Raw genomic sequence first — 21,381 nt, forward strand, 5'->3', positions numbered from 1 at the left:
GCTGTGAAGTTTCAATTTCTGCAGAGCCGATTCAATTACCTGGCCTCCGCAGGGGCCTGGACCTGTTGCGAAGCCTCCAGGTCCACTAAATGTGCTCTTCAAGCAGGACCTACGATTCAGAGTGGCATTGTGCTGTGGCAGAAGTGCAGCGTGCTTGGTTTTGTATTAAAGCAGTGTGTTATTGACATGCCGGCGCGCTCACTGCAGGGGCTCCGGCAGACTGCGACCGCCATTTCATTTTCACCTTCAGCGCTGGCGCTTATGAACACAATAATGGTGCCTCCAGCTTTCGTAGCTCAAGCCCAGAATTGTATTTTCCTCCTCTCTGATTTGATTCGAGAAGGTGTGCGTCTCACGCCAGAGATTGTGGATTCACTTTCTTATCCAGATCAAGCTCTTTTGCCCCAGGGAAGGGTTTAATGAACATTTATTAAGTAGCAGGTCAGGTGAAGATTGTTTGTATCTCTTGTATCTTACCCTTCTCATAAAGATGGCAGAATTGCTTCTTTACATGCTTTGAATGGTTTTGCGATTACATTTATTGTTTTGTGGGTGAAAGTTAACTTTGCCAAACCATTGCTCTTCACTAGATGGTGTTAATTGAGCACGAACATCTCAGGATATTGGAATCACTCGCTCTGTGAAGTCACATCCTGTGTGATTCCTCCGTTATCCTAAATAGAAGCGGAATATCCTTTCCCCACGAGAAGGAACACCTAAATCTAAATTTCTGAATAAAGAGCGATCAGCACAGGCTGGCATGGGATGCACTGAGAGAAAACATGCCCATCAAAATGCCATTTATAGCCAGGCGTTCACATCCTCAGTGAGCGTGTAGGTGTTTTTAGAGCCGAGAGCACAATCCTCTGGGTAGAGAATGAATGTCTGTGTTTCAGTGGGAGATGTCGTGAGGTATCTCCATCCATACCCCAGCCAGGCCTTATATGCGGATGCATGAGAAGCCCACATGAGATGTTGGGGGAGCTAAAAGTGGACACGCACAATGCGAACCTTGTGGAAGCTCACATTTGAAACCTACAGTTGTGGTGGGATGTTTAAATACACTCATCATTGACATAAATGTCATGGCAATATTGGACCTTTAGAGATTTCTTTGAACTTTTCGTTTTTTGGGGCAGAATGAGTGACAGCACATGTTTACTAGAATAAAAAAAACAGAATGGGATGCACAGGGTTTCATTTTTGGGTGTTTTCTGAAATCAACACATGGCCAGAATTATACTAAAAGCAAGTAGCGAGTTGCATCTAGACCATAGCCATAGAGTTCCATTAAATGATTTGCTTTCCTGACAGTGAACTAACTTTTTAGCACAGTCCGCATAGTTGAGGTCGGGAATATGTGCAGGCTGTACCAAAAGCGTGATGTTAGCCTGTTTTGTTGTCCATGTCCGTGTGTTTGGGGTCATTGTCCAATTGGAACAGTCTATTATGTCCAAGTTTCAACCGTATAGATAGTGGTTTGAGGTTATGCTGAAGAATTCTGAGGTAGTCCACTCAAACCATCCTCCAGGCAACTTTTGTTCCTATGTCTATATGGTCAGCTGCAAACTTTAGTCCAGCTTGAAGGTGTAAATTTCAAAGGTGTTTCTCTCATTTCATAACTATCTAATATGTGCTTGACTGTAAACAGTTTACTTTAAGTTTATGGGAGGCTTGGCTTGTGGCTGTGTGGCTGTGGCTTGTTCTTGGTTCTTGGCTTGTTTCTGACTATCCAAACCAATTTCCTCACTGCTGAGGGGGACCGATTGGGTGCTCTTTCAGACCATGGCAAAGTGGCTACACCTCCTAACACATTGTACTTGCACACAATTGTTTGAACTGATGATCTTGGAATCTTGAAAAGCTTCTTCTGCTTTCTTCCACAGGGGTAAAATGATCAGCCCTTAATGTAATAAGAGGCTTTCTGCTGTGTGGCTGTCACGACTGAATGCCTCAGACTCAGTCAAAGCTGCAGCTGTAACACCAATAATCTTATCTTGTACATGCATTTAAACATAATTACACAGTGGAGGATAAGCATCATGCAGGTGCTCCAGCAAATCTGAATCATCTAACAGCATCTAACTGCAAGGCCAAGGCCTCTTAACTTCCTGATGGTGATCATGATTGACTATAGCTGGTAGCTTCTCTGCGCCCACATGAAGTGTTTGTTCGACAGCAGTCATTGGATTGACCAACACACAGTACAATGGAAAGTCCAAGGATTTCAGTGCAGGTGTAAATCTGAGAAGCTTTTGAGCAAAACATAAACTCTCTATGTTCACTCTTTCTCTCCACAGCTAGCGAGAACTGCCATGACTTCCACCCCATGTTCTTCACTCATGACCGATCGTTTGAGGAGTTCTTCTGCATCTGCATCCAGCTGCTCAACAAAACCTGGAAGGAGATGAGAGCCACATCTGAGGACTTCAACAAGGTAAGGACTAATTATTGTAACTAACAGCCAGTCACCCTTGACCAAATGACACTTTCTTTCCTTTTCCTTTTTTTTAATTTAATTTTTTTTTTATTTTTAAGCTAATGAAACATTAAACACGGCATTTTCAGCCAGCCCTAATAAACAGTTACTCTTTTCTAACATTTAAACAAGTGTTGCAAAGGCTTAGATTTGTTTGGACAAGGTCTCTGGTTGTAATCAGGAGTTAAAATCTAGTGAACAGGAATTCTTAATTGTAATTGGGAACTGTCAGCTGCATCAAATAAATATATTCTACACACCTTGTATTAACACTTCTCTTAGTAACTAAAATCAAAGTAATCCATGCCCACAAGACAGGGGAAGGCTATGAAAAGGTTTCTTCCACTTCCTCTTAAGAAGGAGTGGCAGTTCGGGAGAAATGTGGAGATCAAAATATGGAGCTCTGAAAGACTAAGAAAGCTCTCTGAAAGAACGGCTCATATGCTGGTAAGACAGGCAAATCAAAAGATGATGTAAAAAGGTGTAAATACAGTGGTGCTTGAAAGTTTGGGAACCCTTTAAAAGTTTCTATACGTCTGCATAGGTTTGACCGAAAACTTTCTCAGATTTCTTCAGAAGCCCTAAAAGTAAATAAGGATAACCAACTGTAATTTTGTAACTGATTCTGAAACCGAATTTTTCATAATTTGGGATCACACATTTCTTGTGTCTCTAGCCATCTTCTGTCTAGCCATAAGTCTGTCTGTCTAGTCAACCTAAAAAGCTTTTTCCCTTTCTTATTCTCTAGGTCTCATTTTCTCTCATAAACACACGCTCACTCCCTCACTCGCATGTGTGGGATTTGACTATACTGGTGTCATCAGAGTAACTGATTAGCCATAGATTTAAATGAGGGTGGTCCAGTCCGCTCTATACTGGTGTCATCAGAGTAACTGATTAGCCATAGATTTAAATGAGGGTGGTCCAGTCCGCTTGGCAGAGGCTAACCTTTGTCTGGAAAGTGTGCAGGTGTGCCAGAATGTTGTTTTGAGTAATTATGATAATCACACTGCAAACTTGTCCCTGGAATTGCAACAGTGGATGAAATGTCCTGCCTTTGTGTTTCAGCTTAATGAACATGCGTGGACATGAAAACTAATTTTTAAAGGATCTCCATGGATCACATTTCTCTCTGTACTAATCAAATACATCAGCTTTTTTCCTTACATGAAAAGCACATCTGAGAATCCTCTGGTCGCTTTTGTTCCTCATCCCTATTCCAGCTTCATTAAAAAATAAGCATGCACTATATGGAGGCAAAGAACACTGTTTTAATCTAGTGATCAGAGAAGGCCCCAATTCTGTCTGTTCGCTTATGTTCCTCATTACCACATTAAGAACAGGCAGGTATGGCAGGCTGTAAGGGAACTGTGTGTTAAACTACTGTTCTAGAGAATACAGTCTAGGGGAAGATTAGCTTAAAGTTTTCTCTCAGCGTGAGGTTGGTTAAATTTAAATTTGACTCTGATAAGAGACATGAGTTATTTCAATCAGGCAATCAGGCAGCGTGTGGAGGGGTTGGGGGGGGTGAGTGTGTGTGTGTTTCTAAAGCTGCAGTAGTGCAGTAGTGTGGAGCAAAAGGAGAAAATGATGTCCTCTGGATATCAATGTTGACCAAGTGATGATGATTATCTGTATCTCTATGTAGAATCTTCCCACCGTGCAGCGCACTGCAGGGGTGGTGTTCCGCACAAGACCATATTTAGACCTGCACTCATTAAGAATTACGGCTTGAAGGTGACACTCTAATTGGGAATAAACGCTAATTCAGCAGCCAGTGTCCCTGTTGAGCAGTAGCAAGAGGCAGAACAGCACTGACTTTATTTGTGTTGATAGCCTAACTGCAGTCTGACTAAGGTGAGGGAAGTAGAGGTGTAATAAATTTACAGTTAAGGCATTTAGCAGACGCTCTTCTCCCAAAAGTGCTTCACTGTTTACTCAGAAAATACCCTTAGGTAGTCTGTATAGACTAGGATCCAAAAATACCTTAGCTTAAACATTACTGAACATAAAAGGAATAATATTAATAGCTATAACTAAACACTCTTAAAAAATAAAGGTTCTACAAATGGTTCCTTGAGCTGTGCCATAGAAGAACCACTTTTGGTTCCATAATGAACCATTTTTGTAGAAGAAAGAAGCATAGATATCCTTTAAATAGGGAAAGAACCTTTATTTTGGCCTCTTTACACCGTTCTTCACACACTCATACCTCTTTTAAGATTAAAAGTTCTCTTAAAGTTCTTTATGGAGCCATGTTGTTTGTTCTTTACATGGACTAAAATCTTTTTTTCTTATCTTGTAAAGTTTGATGCTTCTTCCAAAAACCAAATGAATTGTAAAGTTTATTCCTCCTTCTGCCTCAGTTACTGCCTCTGCTCTTTGGGGAAAGTTTAGAACATTGCTGTGAGGATTTGATTACATTCAGTCACGAGAGCATTACTGAGGTCTTGAAATTGTAGTTTTGAAGTATTAAAATTGGAAGGCACTCCAACTCGAACCCGGCGATATTGAATGGAGCGTTAATTCTGTAGAGTATGCAGTTCCACTGCTCCACAGTCCAGTGAATGGGGGGGCACTAGACATTAGGCATGGTGAGCTCATATGCGGCTGCTCCAGAACAGCCCATTATTTTAGCAGTGTTTTTCTGTGGTGATTATACAAGCTGTACGGGAGTGTAGTTGAATGTTCATTTTAAACATACTGTAGATATATTTGAATAAAGTTTCCAGGACTTTAATACTGCAAATCTCCCATTCTAACACATCCTATCGATGTTGTATGAGGCAATTGTGAATGCTGCTGTAGAACACTGAACTGACTGACATGTTCATTAAACCACTTTTGGAGATGTTTTTTGCTTTAGAAGATAGAAGGGACCATTGAAAGATGGGTATATCGATGTGGTCATTGAGGGCTGCACGTGACCGCTTACTATACTCAAATAGCCTGTGACATTCAAGCGATCATTGATTGGTATTAACAGACCTAGAGTATGCTAAGAAAACATTACCACAACTGTACAGAGTGGTTATCTGAGTCACTGTAGCCTTTCTGTCAGCTCGAATCAATGTGAGCATTCTCTGTTAACCTCTTTCATCAACAAGGCTTTTCCATCTGCTGAACAACCATTCCACCCATTTTTTTTGTCTGTTATTGGACAGTTTTTCCATCCTTTTCTTCCTAATTTAGTCATGTCTAATTTCCACCTCTCCTATCACACACAACCAGTACCAGTACTAGGAGACTAAAGGTCTACGAGCTTCCTCTGAGTCATATGAATCGAACCATTGCTTGTGTTTGAACTGCCGCCACTGTGTCACTGGATAGCTGAGCTGTTGCTTTTGGAAGTTGTTTATATTTAGAGGATGGGACTAGTTCTTGATTTTGATTTGTTTGTAGGACTTACCTTACCTCTAGGACGTCCTGAACATGTACAAAAACACACACTCCCACACACACATGCACACACTTAATTAGACCCCCACCACAGCAAAGCTGTCTAGTCTGTATGCAGTAATGTGCATAGTGCTGTGTGCAGTACCTGCAATGCAATAATTAGGGGCTCTGTTCTTCTGTTGGAACTGAATTTACAAAAGTGTTTTGTTAACGGCAGGAAAATATTATTAGGCCTCTTTTTGAGTGATTGTGCAAAAAAACATAGTCATTATGGCACAACTGTGCAGACGCGATGCATTTAAATGATCTTGCCTGTGAAGCATTATGGCTAATGCAAATCGGCAAGATGCTTAAGTCATGAATGAAGAAAGGGCACCCCATCATCCAGCTGGGGTAATGCAGTATTGTATGCGCTGATGTTTGAGATCAGACAGTTTTGTGTCCAATATTGGAACGGAATACAGTTTATAATGGTATTACAGGTATAATGCATTTGTGATATGTGCTCATTCATTTATTTATTTTAGATTTTTCTGTGACTTTTGGCCGCTGATGAAGGAAATTCTCAGCTCTGCTGCTCTTGGTTCAGTCTGCTATCGATGTACCATCTGTGTGTGTGTGTGTCCTCCATTTTGTGCTGGGCAGCGAACGGCCAGTCAGACATACTTTAAAATGATGATTATGAGCCTGTTTATGGATGATTGCACACTCACTCTATCACAGACCCGCACACGCACACCCACACACACATACACACACCCACACACACACCTCGAATTACTACGCACGCTAATACACTTGCTCACCCCTCCCCCACTCTCTCTCTCACTTGCCCTCTCTCTCTCTCTCTCTCTCTCTCTCTCTCACACTGTTTGGTCTGTCAAATTGAGCAAATGGTAGAAGTGGTGGTGTGTTTATGCGTGTGTGTAAGTATATATGTGTGTGATGCTGAGGAGGGAGGGTAGCAGGTTTGATCTCGCTGACGCCGATGCTCTCTGGGCAAAAATCCGAAGGCAACGTTTTGCCTGTTTCCATGGCGACCGTATTCTAATTATTCCTACTCCAGCTCGTCTACGGCAGGATGGAATGCCTGTTGTTGTGCACAAGGGAGAAAGAGAAAGACAGACATAAAGAGAGATGGAGAGAGCAAGTGTGCTGCTCATGTTCAGCTACACACCCTACATCCCCCCCCCCCAAAATAAACTAAACCACCCTACAACCCCCCCCCTCCTCCTCCAGTCGCTGACGAAAGCAGCTTGGGCACCTGAGCGCAAGCGGCCGCTCAGTGCATCCGTGCACAGTGGAGTAGTGATGTAGGGGCTGTGTTTTAAGCTAGCAGCTCGTGCTCCTCCTTCTCTCTCTGAATCCCCCTTCCCTCTCTCCTCCCCACCATAAAACCCACGTGATTCCCTGTCCTGGACTGCCACTGGCTCAGATGCTTTCTGTCTTCAGCACTGATCCAGTGGAGAGACATGAACAGGCAGCTGGACACTCCATCCCTTGTCTAACGGTGAATCTGGCTTCACCAGAGGCACGTCTGGACCACTGGCGGACTCTTTGGTCACCGCAGCACTCCGCATCCTCACCAAGTGTTCGCCTTACTGCCTGGCTGTTTGTCCTATTGGCTGCCCTGGGCTCTGCCAGCCTGGTGCCTGGCTCCCAAACATGGAGGTGACGATGACATGTGAGTACAACACTGACTAAACATGCTTCTGACTGCCACTGGACATAGCAGATGGAGGTAGCGGATCAGAAGGAGCTTGGAGATTTGGGAATGTTTTTTAAGGACAGTACCGAGTGAAACTGGTTATCTAATCCAAAGCTTTCTGGGCACTGCTTCACCTGAAAAGCTTGGTCTGTACAGTTTACTAACCAGACTCCAGATAAGAGAAAGAATGAGCCTATTATGAGATTAACAGCCTAATTACTATAGATATTAATCTGGAGGCGTATTATCTAGTGGCTCACAATAAGTATATTGGTAGCACCTTTGGAATTGTGTAAAATATCTACTAACTCGGGTAAAGAAGAGAGGGCTGGACAGATCCTTAGAAGTTAAGGGGTTAAAAGAGAAGAGGATGGAGAAAGTGGGGGGGCAGGGTTGGGGTAGGGGAAGAGGGGCTAGAGGCTGAGAGCTTGTTTGTGCCGTCGCCTAGCCACGGGCAGATGGGGCTAGCTGAGGCTGTGGCTCAGGCGCAGGTTGCATGCAGGCTTTGTGCAATGCTTCCAGTAGTAATCAGGTTAGAGGCAGATTTCAGCAAGTGATTAAATACCCAGCAATCTAGAGCAAGCACTCGCACTGACCTGTAGGCTCCCTCTCACCAGGCTTCCGATATTATGAATGGGCTCGTTACTCTTCTCTGTGTGGATTGTTTTCTCAATCACTTGAGTTTACACTAATCAGTGGTTGTGGTATCTACTGTTGTGGGTAAAATACAATGTACAGAACATAATGTTCAGTTTGTGAATCACACGTGCGTCCTTTCGGACTGTGCGATGGCACACATTCTCCAGCGTGGTCTTTGTTTGTTTTTGTTTTTGCCTTTTAACCCAAAAAGGCTGAATTGGGGTTAATCCTCTTTTGGATTAATCCTGGGGTGTCTTGTTTTTGGTGAGCATCCTGCCTGATTCCATATTCAGAGAATCGGCATCCTCAGTGGATTATCAAAGAGGAAAAACAAAACAGCTTGCAGGCTGTGCAGCTGGTGTACACAAGGGTTTGGAGCATGCTTTATGATGCCTGTTTTGCTGGGCCAGCTTAGCATATGACCGTAATTGGTAATAGCAGTAAGGCATCGGAGAGAGAGAGAGAAATTTGTGGGATCATGTAAATTTATCTGGCAGATTAATTTGTGAGATATAATGGAATGAATAGGATGTTAGATGGCAGGGCTTGTAGTAAAGTCTGTGAGTCTTCCTTGTTTTTCTGATATTCTTTATTTTCTGATGTCTTTAACAACCCCAGCTCCGAATAAACCCCAACTCTGTATAAATCTGCCTTCTTTACTATGACCACATAATGATGAAGTTATGAAGATATCACATCTTGACAAAGCACTTCTTATCCCACATTACGACTTTGCCCATTCTCATTTCTTTCAACATTAGCAATCAAGGTCACGGCTTCACCGGCATGCTGGATCTCTGTTCTCCAAACTGAGTTTCTGGCCATGGGTAGAAAGCTTTTATATTTATTCTGAAAGGCATGTCTGGCTTTGGAGTGTTGAATCACTCAGCCCAGCAGCGGAAACGCATTTCCAAGCACTAGGCTGAGGCCCTCAGGTGTCTCGTGTTAGTGACTCAATGCCTCTATCCACATTTGTCTCTGAAACACAATGCTAGAGAGCTTTGGATTACTGAAACATTCAGCGTGGTGTGCTTTCAGGCTCAGCTGAATTTATAACCATGGCTTCCAGAAAAATCCATCTGAGAAACGATGGGGGAAAAAAACAAAAACTTCTGCCTCGCCCTTCTGTTTCTCCCTTCATGTGAGATTAATCGTATGCTTTGGGTTTTTTTAGCTCCGGAGGGCCCCAGTGCACAGTGGTTCAGACAAATTTTAGACCAATTACATTTAGCTAAGAAAGGGTGATTGTTTTGCTGATAAACTCTAGATCTTCCCATGAACAGTTAGAGGCATGTTAGTAGTAAGGGATGCATGTGTGGGTTGATGCTCAGAGGCTTAATTAAGCAGAAGTCGCTGCACTGAACAACTCCAACTCCTAAAGTTCTAATGCCACTTAACTTCTGAAATTTGGCTCACAAATACTGATCGCTCCAACAACAGCTTTATCTCATGCTAGCTTCTAAGGTATCCCCATCATCGTGAGATCACAAGGTTGATCTCTTGCAGTGCCTCCTGAAATATGACTCACAAATGCTCATCGCTCCATCAACAGCTTTATTACATAGTAGCTTCTAAGGTAGTTATTATTGGGAGATCACTGGGTCCATGCTTTGTAATGTCAGAGCCATTTGTTTCTGGGAGTCCAGCAGAGCATAATTTGCCTCTTTTTTTTTTTGGGTGGGTAGGATGCCCTCATTCACGCAATGCTGAAATGGGCATCTGCAGCAGGCGCAACACAAATGACCGTTAATGTTTTCCTCCAAGCATATTAGGTTGTCCAGTGGTGTTAGTGGCAGATTGAACAGATGTTATGACTTGTGTTTGACTTTGAAGAAAAAACACCTAGAGGATAGAACTTAGCATGAATTAACTGGGGAGAAAACGGGTACAAATAAGCATGATCCATAGTGTATTTGTGTGTTGTAATTATGGGATGAGTTAAAAACTGTTGGAGAGAGACCCTGTTTACACCTGGTCACTTCATGCATCTTGAAGATCAGGATAATATCTGGATACAGTCAAGCCACATAAAGATGCAAGTGTAAACACCCCCAAGATGCATTTAAACCAGATACAAATCCGGTTGCTCAAACCACCTCAGAAGGTGGGCCGAGATGCATTTGAGCCACATGTTATAGCAGTGTAAACGCATCTGTCTCTCCGAGACACATTCAACAACCAAAACTCCTCCCAGTACAACTGAAAACACCAGTAAATGCCAGGCAATGAGCACATTTGCATAATCCATCCCACACAGCAATCTGATTTTAGTCTGACTAACCAGAGACGCATTTGTCTACAGAGTGTAAAAGCATGTGGCTAAAGTCTTAGGATACCATGCTGATGTTAGTCACATGATGTGACCAGATGTAAATAGGATCAAAGTGAAAGCGATAAAAGAGGAAGAAAAGAGAAGAGAAGAAAAATCTTGGTCCTTTCGAGACCTCATGACAGGTCAGTGTTGGGCTCATACGTGAATATGATGTATTTCCACTGTAAAGTGATTCTTTTTTATCCACCCCTTAGATTCTCCTTTCCTGCCTATGAACACAAAGTGCTATTTGCCCAGAGCCAAAGGTCTGAGGGACGCATTGTTGTTGGCATTGTATTCTTCTATGTGGTGCTGCCCGCTATGGTATTTAGCTTATTATTATATATATGATCGTAAGATTATAAACCTATAAATGCTATAGAAATATGAATACTATATGAATCATAAATAAATACTCATAACAATTTTCTGCTGTGAGAAAAATGTATTTATTCATTACTTTTTTTAATTAACTTTGAGTGTACCATGAGTGTATCAGTCACTAGCTGTGTTAGCTTACCAGATTCCTCCATGTTTTTATGGTCAAACAGACAGAGATGGGGGTTGAAGTAATAGGATGTTGAGGAGTGTTTCATCAAATGACTAACAGCAGGTCAGTGTATACACGGACAAGGCTTCAGTTCAGAGAGCTGTTTTTTAAGCAGAGTTTCTCAGACACCTAATACACATGTGCTGGTGTCATTAAAGAAAACAGAGGGTAAATCAACTAATGCACCTTTAAACCTGGAAAAAGTGATGCTTGATAGGACAACATAAATTTACTTATGTTGGACATATTGATTTCTTTTCTTTTTTTGTTAACTCATTTGTTTAACGCTGTGCACTTACAAAGACTATAGCAGCATGTTTAAATACAGTTGGGGCTACTTTTTCATGCCCTCATTGTTCAAGTGCAAATCCGCACTCTTCTCCGTTCAAGCTGTGAGAAAAGAGACAAAATTCAGAAATATCAAGATTGCAATTGTGATGTCTTAAAATCTTTCAGAGCCTTTAATGTGAAGTAGTGTCCTCCTCTTACATTGTCATGCTCAGGCCAGGTCATGATTCTGAAATTACTAAGAGTAATGTATATTTGCATTGTACCATTGCTCAAACAGTAGCTTATGCAGTCATTGCCCTAGTTCACATGCTCCAGTACTGGTGATGTTCTTGGTTTAAATTTACACATTACATTTGAAGTGATCGTCTCTACCAGTTCCTGGCATATCAGTTTGCCTTGTCGCGCTGCTACCACCGCTTTTGATTATCAATATTATCTTTAAAAATACACTAGAATTTTTATTTTTACTCTTTGGATCCTCTTTCCACATAGGGCTGTTTGGCCAGAGTTACTGAATTACTAAGAGTTGGAAAGGAAAAAATGTGTATTTGCATTGTACCATTGCTCAAACAGTAGCTTATGCAGTCTTTGCCCAAGGTCACATTCTCCAGTACTGGTAATGTTCTTGGTTTAAATTTACATTGACAAACAAGTTGAGATTACAATTCCAATCCGATTACTCACGCAGCCAAGCATTATATCTAAATGTGTACGTTTTGATCCGTATGTGGGACTTGCACATCTGAACTGAGATCTTGAATATGCTGATAGGTGAAGGGGGTCTGGGGCTCTTTCGCCTGCATGCCTCTGATTCCACATGAGATCAGTTCTGCTTTCTGCTTCATCTGCTTCCCTCCATTCTCATAGCCTTCCCATTGCTTGCCACTACATGGCACACATGGCTAGCTAACCGACCCATCTGCTTAGACTTATGAATATACAGCATGTTCTACTGTCATATCCAAATGCATTGTAATGTGATGTCTGTCAGGTGCAGTAGTTTATTGTGAGCGCTGATTCATTCAGAGCCCAGTACATTGCATATTCACCAGCAGTAGTTAGTGCTTTATAATGTGCCCATTTTTGTGCATAAATTTAGACTGTTTGTGCCTGACAGTAATGCACTTTTGCATTATTAAGTAATTCTGTAGATCATAGGGTAGAAAATAATGAAATTAACATGTCAATAGTGGAATAGATAATGTCCTGCTTTTTCTAACTAGACATCCTGCAGCGTTTTTGGAATTTAACCAAAAAAACAAAAAAAAACAAAACATTTTTAGCCAAATAAAAAGGGGAGGAACGGAAAAGCAGGATGCATTCATGATTGCAGAGTCAGCATGCTCTGCAAATGCTTTTCCTGGCTGTCAATGAATTGATTGCCTTTGTGTGCTTCTAGATGTGTATTCTCTGAACTTCTGTGCCAACTTTAATGACTCTCAGACTGAGAGGTGAGGAGCAGGTGGAAAGCAAGTAAATGGAGCAGCGGTGATGATAGATTGGCTGTTGAGGTGCAGTTTGCAACATGTGCCAGGAGCTCACATGGGCCATGGCATTCGTGGATTTGCAAATAGTCAATGTTCTCCACAGGTTTTGATCTGAAATATATTTTGGGATTTGAATATTTGTAGTGCAAAGACATTCAGCATTGCTAAAGAAAATGCAGATGGATTTTAAAGCTGAACAATAATGCTGTTTCCTGTTTGACCCGAGACAAAGTCGCCCAAAGTCATTGCTCTTCTGCCAGTAATAAGTTTTGCTAGACCAAGTGGAGGCCTTTTCATAATCACAGGTCAAAAATGAATCCGAGGCTTAATTATGAGGCAGTGTGTGCAGCAGAGAAGGCTTGGTGTGCATTTATGATGGATAACCAGGCAAGGTTGTAATTAAAATTAGAGACAGGAGCGATAAATCTTACACGCCCTGATTGCCAACAAGCCAGCTTTCTGATTGACTGTCTAGACTGGAAAAGCGACTGGATCACTGAGGTTGCAAGGTGGAGGCTGAGGACAGCTAGTGGGGGATCTGTACTTTTCTGGAGAAAACTGGCTACCTGCTGTAACCCACCAGAACCAAGAAAGTTGGACCAGTGCAGACTGCAATATGGAAAAGATGGACCATGTGATCTGATGATTGTACAGTGACGAATCTTTGCTGTTACCTTGTATATAGAATTTGTTCAGTGTCAAAGGTGATTGTGCTTTTGTCCAAACCATAAATGTTAAAATATATAGTGGCTGTCATGCCAAACCTTCTATCTCTGTTTTTGCTGTAACGAATGAACCAATAGAAATGCTTTAAAATGACCTGAGATAAAAAGACTTCCATTGAAAGTTAAGATGTTTTTTCTTTTCATTTTAAAGATACAAGGTTTTTTGCATGATAGTGATGATATGCCGAATCTGTTTATCCTGTTTGTTGAAGTAACTGACTCTACTGTCTAGGAAAGGCTTTTGACTTGATTTGACTTTTGAAGTATTGCAGTGAAGATTTGATTGCATTCAACAACAAGAGCTTTAGTGAGGTCAGCATGTTGGATGATCACCAGCCCACCTTATCCCAAAAGTTACGGATTGGATTCCACTGCTCCACTGCTCAATGCTGCAGGGCTTTACACCCCTCTAGCCCACATCTAGCAATAGGCGCAGTGCCAACAGGTTCATGTTTATCTGCTCCAGGGAGTCATATTCTATTAGCAACTTAAAGTACACTGTTTGTCCAAATGTTTGTGGACACCCCTTCTGAATGAATGCATTTAATTAAAAGTTGCACCCAAAAGTAAGATATATACTTTTTAAATACCAATACCTTTGTCCATATAGCTTAATTCATTCATTAGAAGAGGTGTGCACCAACATTTGGACTTTTACTGTACCTTTGGCTCCTTTAGTACCTATGTGGTACCTAGTAGTATTAAGTACTTTTTGTTTCATGAAATCCTTAATAACTCATTTGGTTTGAACTAATTTAGGTCTACTGAAATGTCCATTTTTGTGTAGTAGCTGTACTAAATCTCAGCTCATTTTTGAGCCAACATCAATGAAGAGGAGTAGAAAATTGAGTTCATCGTCCCAGTGAACTCTTTCACCTCTGAGGCTTGTCCATCAAGACAGATGCTAATCCAGAGCATCATTAGGCTAAATCTGTTTTTGTTTCCTGCTGCTTTTGTTTTCATGAAGGGTCCTGGCAGGGTGCTATAATTCCTCAGTTTTGGTTCATGTTGTTTGAATAAGCTTGTCGGATCAGAAGTCTGTAAATATCTCATAATTTTGCAAAGCTGCTTCAGAAACACAATAATACAGGGATTAATGCCTTGTGTGTTTGAGTTTGGAGAAGCCAGTGGGATATGGGGAGCAGGATTTGACTTTGAATGCTGAGGTGCTGTTGGGAGAGTAAACTGGGACAGATATGTGGCTATGCATTGGAAATTGTGATCACATGAGAAAAAGAGGAAGAGCTTTTGTCTCTGGAGAGCTGTCGTGCACATTTGTGCACACTCAAACGAACGTGCACCTTCTCCTCCTCCCCCCTGTTTGTCGCTCTGAATTATCTGGAAGCTGACACGCTGTGGGCGAGTGTGTTCTGTTCATATCGATGCTGGGGAGAGAAGGGGAAAGAAGAAGGTGGTGGCTGGTTGAACACTTCAGTGTCTCACTGAGACTGAGCCAAAGGCACAGAGTCTGGCTCATCTCTGTGTTCCTAAAAAAATATTTTTTTTTTCCTCTTTATTCACAAATACCACCACCCACCCTCTCAGCAGCAGCAATCCTGCCATCCTTCACCTCCTTGTCTCTCCCCATGAAATCACACTCTTATTCTTAAAGAGGCTGCCTACCATCGTGACCACAGTTGCTTTTTTTCAAACAATCAAGTGTGCTTTAGTCAGAATAAAAATGAGTACAGCTCCCTCCACTCATTGGCGAACATTTTAAGGATTTCTTAATTTTAAGGAAAAAATATCTAAACACCTTTCAATTAAAGGATCTGTTCTGGGATCGGAGACCACCCACACATACATAATTTTAGGATCCTTGTCTGTTTCCTTTAGATTTTGAGATGTTTAGAGATCATTTGAAATATTTGTTCCTGAGATTGTTGGATAATCCAGACACCACCACAGTTTTAGCCTCCTGGCAGAAGCGCCCAGGTTTCTGTCTTACATGCCATGCAAATTAATACAATGCCTAAGCCTATAGAAGCATAATTGATGTACCACCATACCTCTCCATACAGAAGTTAATATTTGAATTACTTGATTTGAATGATTTTTTTTGTATGGTTGTGTGGTTTGTGGCTCCTCTTGTCATCCAACTGTGATCGTTCTGTCTCCCAAGCTGCCCTCCTCATAATGAAAAATATATACATCCTTTTCCAGGCTTATTCTCTAGTTCTCTCTAGAACTTATTGCCCTATTAATGGAGATGGGTGTTTTCAAGTGTGAAATTTTCTGTAGCCCTTGTCTGATTTATGAGGATCAAACAATTGTGCCTAATTTCCCCCATGCCCTTATTTTGACAGATAAGTCGGGAGCTTATTAAGTACCCTAGTGAAACAGGTCATGGATATGCACTTATGTTTTGCACTTCTCATTACAGTTACAGTTGGCATTAATACATTTCATGCAACAGGTTTTTCAGTTCAAGTTGATCCAATCTTTTGCCATTTGGTGACTGAATGAGCGCATGACAGACATTCTTAAAGCGCAAATGCATGAGGAGGGTCAGTGATGGCGACTGACAGACAGTCATTGCAGAGACAACAGCAAAGGCATCCAGTGATTGCTGAGACAAGTGGTAATATTAACTGAAGTTGTGGGAATGTGTGAGCCTGTTTTGATTACATAATGACCAGGTTGCAGTTATTTGTATTGGCCATAAGTATTTTCTCTGATTACAATTATTTTCCACAGTGATTTTATTTCAAAGTGCATTTCTATCCCAGGGTTTTTTTGCTCTGTAACTCTTTCTTAACTTCTCTACTCTCAAATATGGTTTGTGGGTGATCCTTGCAGTTTAAGAACATTTGCTTATTTGTCTTCCCTGCTTTAAAATTTGCACCATATTTCTATGCCACTGTAATTGAAATCTATAATCTACAGTTACAGGCTTGGAGGAAAGGATTTGTGCTCCTTATTAGGGTCAGCTGCATAAAAGGGGTCACATTTTAGAGATGTTTACTCTCCAGGACCTCTAATATGACGGTTGTATATTTTGGACCCACTCGAGTGATGGTCTCTGTCATGCTTGTGTGACAAATGCTTAGCAGCCAGTTGTGATCCAGCAAAACTAGACTTGTCAGGTCTTGTTTCATTTCTGTCTTGCTCATCTTTAACAAGAGTGCCAACTATTTCAGAGGGCATCATATTATTTGCATAGAAATCAGTGAATATGCAAATATGCTCGTCAATTACCTTGCTGTTAGAAATCATCCAGAGAGCGCAGCACACAGCTGAGACGCTGACTGTGGTCAGAATCTCCTCTGAAAGATTACCATGGCTATTAAAGCACACTATCTAGATGTATCCCTCAAGCAATTACGCCTTCCCTTTTGCAGCACGGAGGCAAGATTAGGGTAGTGATTTGGGAGGAACCCTGACCCTGACCTCTTCTTATCGTTAATTAAAACCCATCTAATCCTGGCGCCGCTCATGCTTCTGGTTAGAGGAGATGCTGTGTGTGGGAACGGCAGCTGGCCTTGATTCCAGCGCAGAGTTTGATCCAGCATCTCACTCCTCAGCTAATCACACTATGCGATCTGCAGCTGAGGATGCAGGAGCAGGTTCAGTGGCCCACTCCCTCTGCGCTCGGGGCCATACACTGTTGAAGCTTTGGAGGGCTGGGTATGCTGACAGGCAGCCAGGCTTCATGTGTGTTCCCTGGGTCTGCTGAGTGAGGAGCAGAGGGAAAGGCTGTAAGCTTGTGTGTTAGAGGAGCTGTGAGCAGGCTTTACACTGGGGTGTGAGGGGGATGGTGGCGTAGCTGCTGACTGAATGGATAGAGCACTGTGTACACTGGCTGCTCTCCAGAGTGATGCAGCGCTGTAGCGGATCAGAAGATGGGCTCAAAAAGATGTGGCCACAGCCCCAACACGGCTTTGAGCAGATTTTGAACGCACCATGTTAATATGGTCTGTGAAACTGTCTCTCATTCTGATTTCTAGTTTTGATGCAGCTGTTTTTTCTCGTTTCCTATTTAAAGCAGCATCATGGGACAGTTGGCTCCCCTACAGCTGAGGAGTGTTATTCAATTTTGCAATAAATACAAATTGAGCTTTGAGCTCTCCCTCATGGACAGTTGTACATGTTCTTTTTGACCAGTTGAGAGATCTAGAACTGGTATTTGAAGTGAAAAGACATGTAGACAGACAAGGTAGAGTAATATTACTGTATGGTTACGCAGCGTTATGCAGTTCTCTAGAGAACAAAGTTATATAGTGCATTATCAGTGTTCCAGCTCACAGTGGTAATCACAGATGTGCAATTTCCCTTTTACAGTCCTGACCTTAAAAATGCTCTTGTCACTGAATGCAATCAAATCCTCACAGCGGTGCTCCAAAATCTGTACACAAGAAATGAGCAGGTGTCTCAATACGTTTGTCCATGCAGTGTGAGTAGAATAGGTGGATATATGTCAATACACCTGCTTTTTTTATGACAACACTTCTGTGTTGTTTTTGATGCCTGGTATTGATTCCTGATGTTGAATGGACTGTGTTTGAAGTGAACAGTTACATACAGTAACTGTTACAGACTCTACACCTTATACTCTGTTTAAACAAATACAGGGGAAGTTCTGTTTTACATCATATAGCTTTTAATTGTTTTTTAATTGTTCCGTCAGTGTTAATTCATTTAAACCAGTACGGAAAGAAGACAGCATGCTACAGTCATGGGTGATGTTATATAGATTGACAATTCATAATAAAACTATCGAGAAGCAGTAAAAAATAGGTTTTCAGCTGTCAAACATAATGAGGTGTGTAAAGGGAATAGTAAGCATGTCAGTGTGTCTTAGTCAATGTCAATGTCAAAGTCAACATTGAGACAACTACGGACGTGTTGAGTGAGGAGTGAAATACACATGAAACAGCAGCAGTAGACAGTAAACTGTAAAAAACACTAGACTGTACCTCTTCATAGAGATAAATATGCTTGATAGTTTGCAATGAATGGAAAGAATGTATTTGTGTGTGTGTGTGTATGTATGTATGTATGTATGTGTGTGTGTGTGTGTGTGTGTGTGTGTATATATATATATATATATATATATATATATATATATATATATATATTTGCATGTAAAACATGTATTTTCAAAATTTAAGTACATAAACGGAAGCTTTGTTTCTACAGCCTTTTGTACACCTTTTTGAGGACAAACATAAGGCACTGCAGTTTCCACTGGAATTCACTTATGTTCACTTAGACTTATGTTCGTTTTAAGTTTATTTTATTCAGAAAGCTCTAAAATCACCCACATAGTGTTCCCAAGAGCTGTACAATAAAAGGTTAGTTAAAAATGATAAAAAAATTACAAGTTATAATAATCTATAGAAATAAAACAACAACAAAAAACAGGTCTCAGCTATAGTTATAGACCTGTTCAACAGTCTTGGGGCTGCGATTAAAAAGACCTGTTCTCCTTGATCCTATGATTTTAAGACCTTAATTTTTTGTCATATTCAATAAAAAAATATTATAATTCCTTTTGGGATTATCTTTGTGTTTATGTGTGTGTTTGGCATGTAGGTGATGCAGGTGGTGAGGGAACAGATCACACGTGCTCTGACAGTCAAGCCTAACTCTCTGGACCAGTTTAAGAGCCGCCTGCAGAACCTGAGTTACACAGAGATCCTCAAGATCCGGCAGTCTGAAAGAATGAACCAGGAGGACTTCCAGTCTCGGCCCATTCTGTAAGTGAGACACACAAGGAGTTCACATGCTCACACACATTAACCAGCCATAGCATTAAAGCATTTCACAAAAGGATACGTGAAAAATAGTGATTATCTTCATCTACAGTGTCATCTGTCATGGGTGGGATACATTAGGCAGCAAGTGAACAGTAATGTCTTGAAGGTGATGTGTTAAAAGCAGGGTCAATGGTCAAGCGTAAGAATCTGAGCTAGCCAACTAAAGCCAAAATGGCTGGTTTTTGGGGTGTTACCAATGGGCAGCCGCATGGTCAGAGAAGGCTGGCTCATCAGGTCTGATTCCATAAAAGAGCTGCAGATGTTGCTGAAGAAGTTAGTTAGGCTATGTCTTATAGAGTACATGCCTCTACAGGTCAGAGCTGTTTGGATGACACGAGGGGAACATGTACAATATTAGACATAATGTAATATAATGTCTAGATTAAAATACTGAAATAAAATAGACTATTCCTATGGAAAGTGATTTCAAACTCCATGGCAGGCAGTACTCTACATTTGCCTTCCATGGTAACAGATCACGCTGGATCTCTGGGAGCACAAAAGCTGAAAGTATTCAATCATCCGGCTCCCCACTTATCAAGGAGCATGCACTATTGGCTTCTGGCTGCTGCACCTGTGTCTCTCTTGATTATGAGCACACATTAAAATGACATTTTCCCTTCAAATGGCAATGGGGACGAAGGCACCATTGACAGTCGAAATCTCATTAGGCTAAGAGGACTCTCAATTAAAGAATTTTTGTAGCTCCTGGCACGTCATTTGTGCAGTGTTTAGTGCCAGAAAACATGCTGGCAAGTCTTCATGCAACATTAAAACTCCTCAGAAAATAGCTACAGTGCACTTTGAGATCTCATGGAAGATTTCAGCAGGGACTGAACAGAAATGTCTACCTTTCTGGGTCTAATACATATGAAATTATTGTAGCATGTTGGGATTTAATTCTGTCATGATTAATTGGACAACAGTTTTTAATTCCTGACCACTGATGTCCAAAAATAATAAAAGGTTCCAAAAGACCACAAATTAAAAAAAAATGAAATGGCATATTTTTTATTAGTACAACAATTTGAAAAAAAGAGGAGTTAACTTCAATGGAAGGGAACATTTTAAGGCCTTGTCATGGTTAATGTTTGAAATTTGCCAAGGAATCCTAGTCTTGGATAAATTAAAATAATAAAATAAAAATATTTCCTGATCTAAATGGAAAGAAATCCCAGATTTGGGATGATAATGCCTCAGTGGATTATCATCAGAATCCTTTCTCCACTGCGTTGTCAACTGATGATTCTACTGGTAACAAGATGAACAGGACTTCAAACCAGTAATCAATTTAATGAATCTCCACGCTACACATTTAAAAGCAGTGAGACACAGTAAATTAGGGAGAAGTGTTAGCAGGGCCATGCAGATGAAAGAGGGACGTTATTGGAGAGTCAGCACAGTTCCGACCCCATTCCACTCATTTGCTCCAACGCCCCGGCCCAACAAGCAGTGCTCTTCTCAAAGCCATGCATAATTCAGTTTAATGACTGCTTGACGCATGCTGAGGAGTATGCACAATCGTCAGGAGGGCGTGACGAAGGTGGAAAACGAAGAATCTATGTAAAGACCTCACTTTAGCTCTGTGCATAAGGACAGATCATTATATTATTGACTGTCTGGCTGCTTTCATAATTTTTTTTTCCTTTAATTACTTTGTGTATGTACATTGAGTATTTTGAAGGGCGAGCATTTACATGTTTCTCCACACTGCATCTCTCCACACTACATCATATAATATATAGTAGATATAATCATCAGATAATTTATAGTAGAAGTGTGCAGTATGACACAATTTTATTGTTATTGTGATTAATCTTATTGTAATATGCTTTTCTAGCGATACAATGGGCATTGTCAGCACTGACCAACTACCTGTGAAATGGAATAGAGCTTAATTAGTCTTGTTTAGTTGGCTGTATATAAACAAATAAATACTAAAGTTGGTTTTAATAGCAGAATTTAAAATATGCCATTAGAAATATTAAATGTGGTTCATACTGTACATCATGATATTAACTTGATGTACAACA

General features: G+C 41.1%; 1 protein-coding gene across 7 annotated transcripts in view; it reads left to right on the forward strand.

Annotated features, from left to right (window-relative positions):
- elmo1 (engulfment and cell motility 1 (ced-12 homolog, C. elegans)) overlaps nucleotides 1–21,381 on the forward strand; it is a 103,418-nt gene that overhangs the window by 69,227 nt on the left and 12,810 nt on the right. For 6 of the 7 annotated variants that reach the window (XM_072676083.1, XM_072676087.1, XM_072676086.1 and 3 more), the window contains 2 exons: nucleotides 2,301–2,437; nucleotides 19,125–19,288. In XM_072676083.1, coding sequence (XP_072532184.1) covers nucleotides 2,301–2,437; nucleotides 19,125–19,288 — 301 coding nt within the window. Of the gene's footprint in view, nucleotides 1–2,300; nucleotides 2,438–7,318; nucleotides 7,563–19,124; nucleotides 19,289–21,381 lie in introns of those variants that run through there. The other variant, XM_072676089.1, reaches the window with a different exon arrangement.

Source organism: Salminus brasiliensis, chromosome 3 (assembly GCF_030463535.1).
Source record: "Salminus brasiliensis chromosome 3, fSalBra1.hap2, whole genome shotgun sequence".
Taxonomy (NCBI): Eukaryota; Metazoa; Chordata; class Actinopteri; order Characiformes; family Bryconidae; genus Salminus; species Salminus brasiliensis.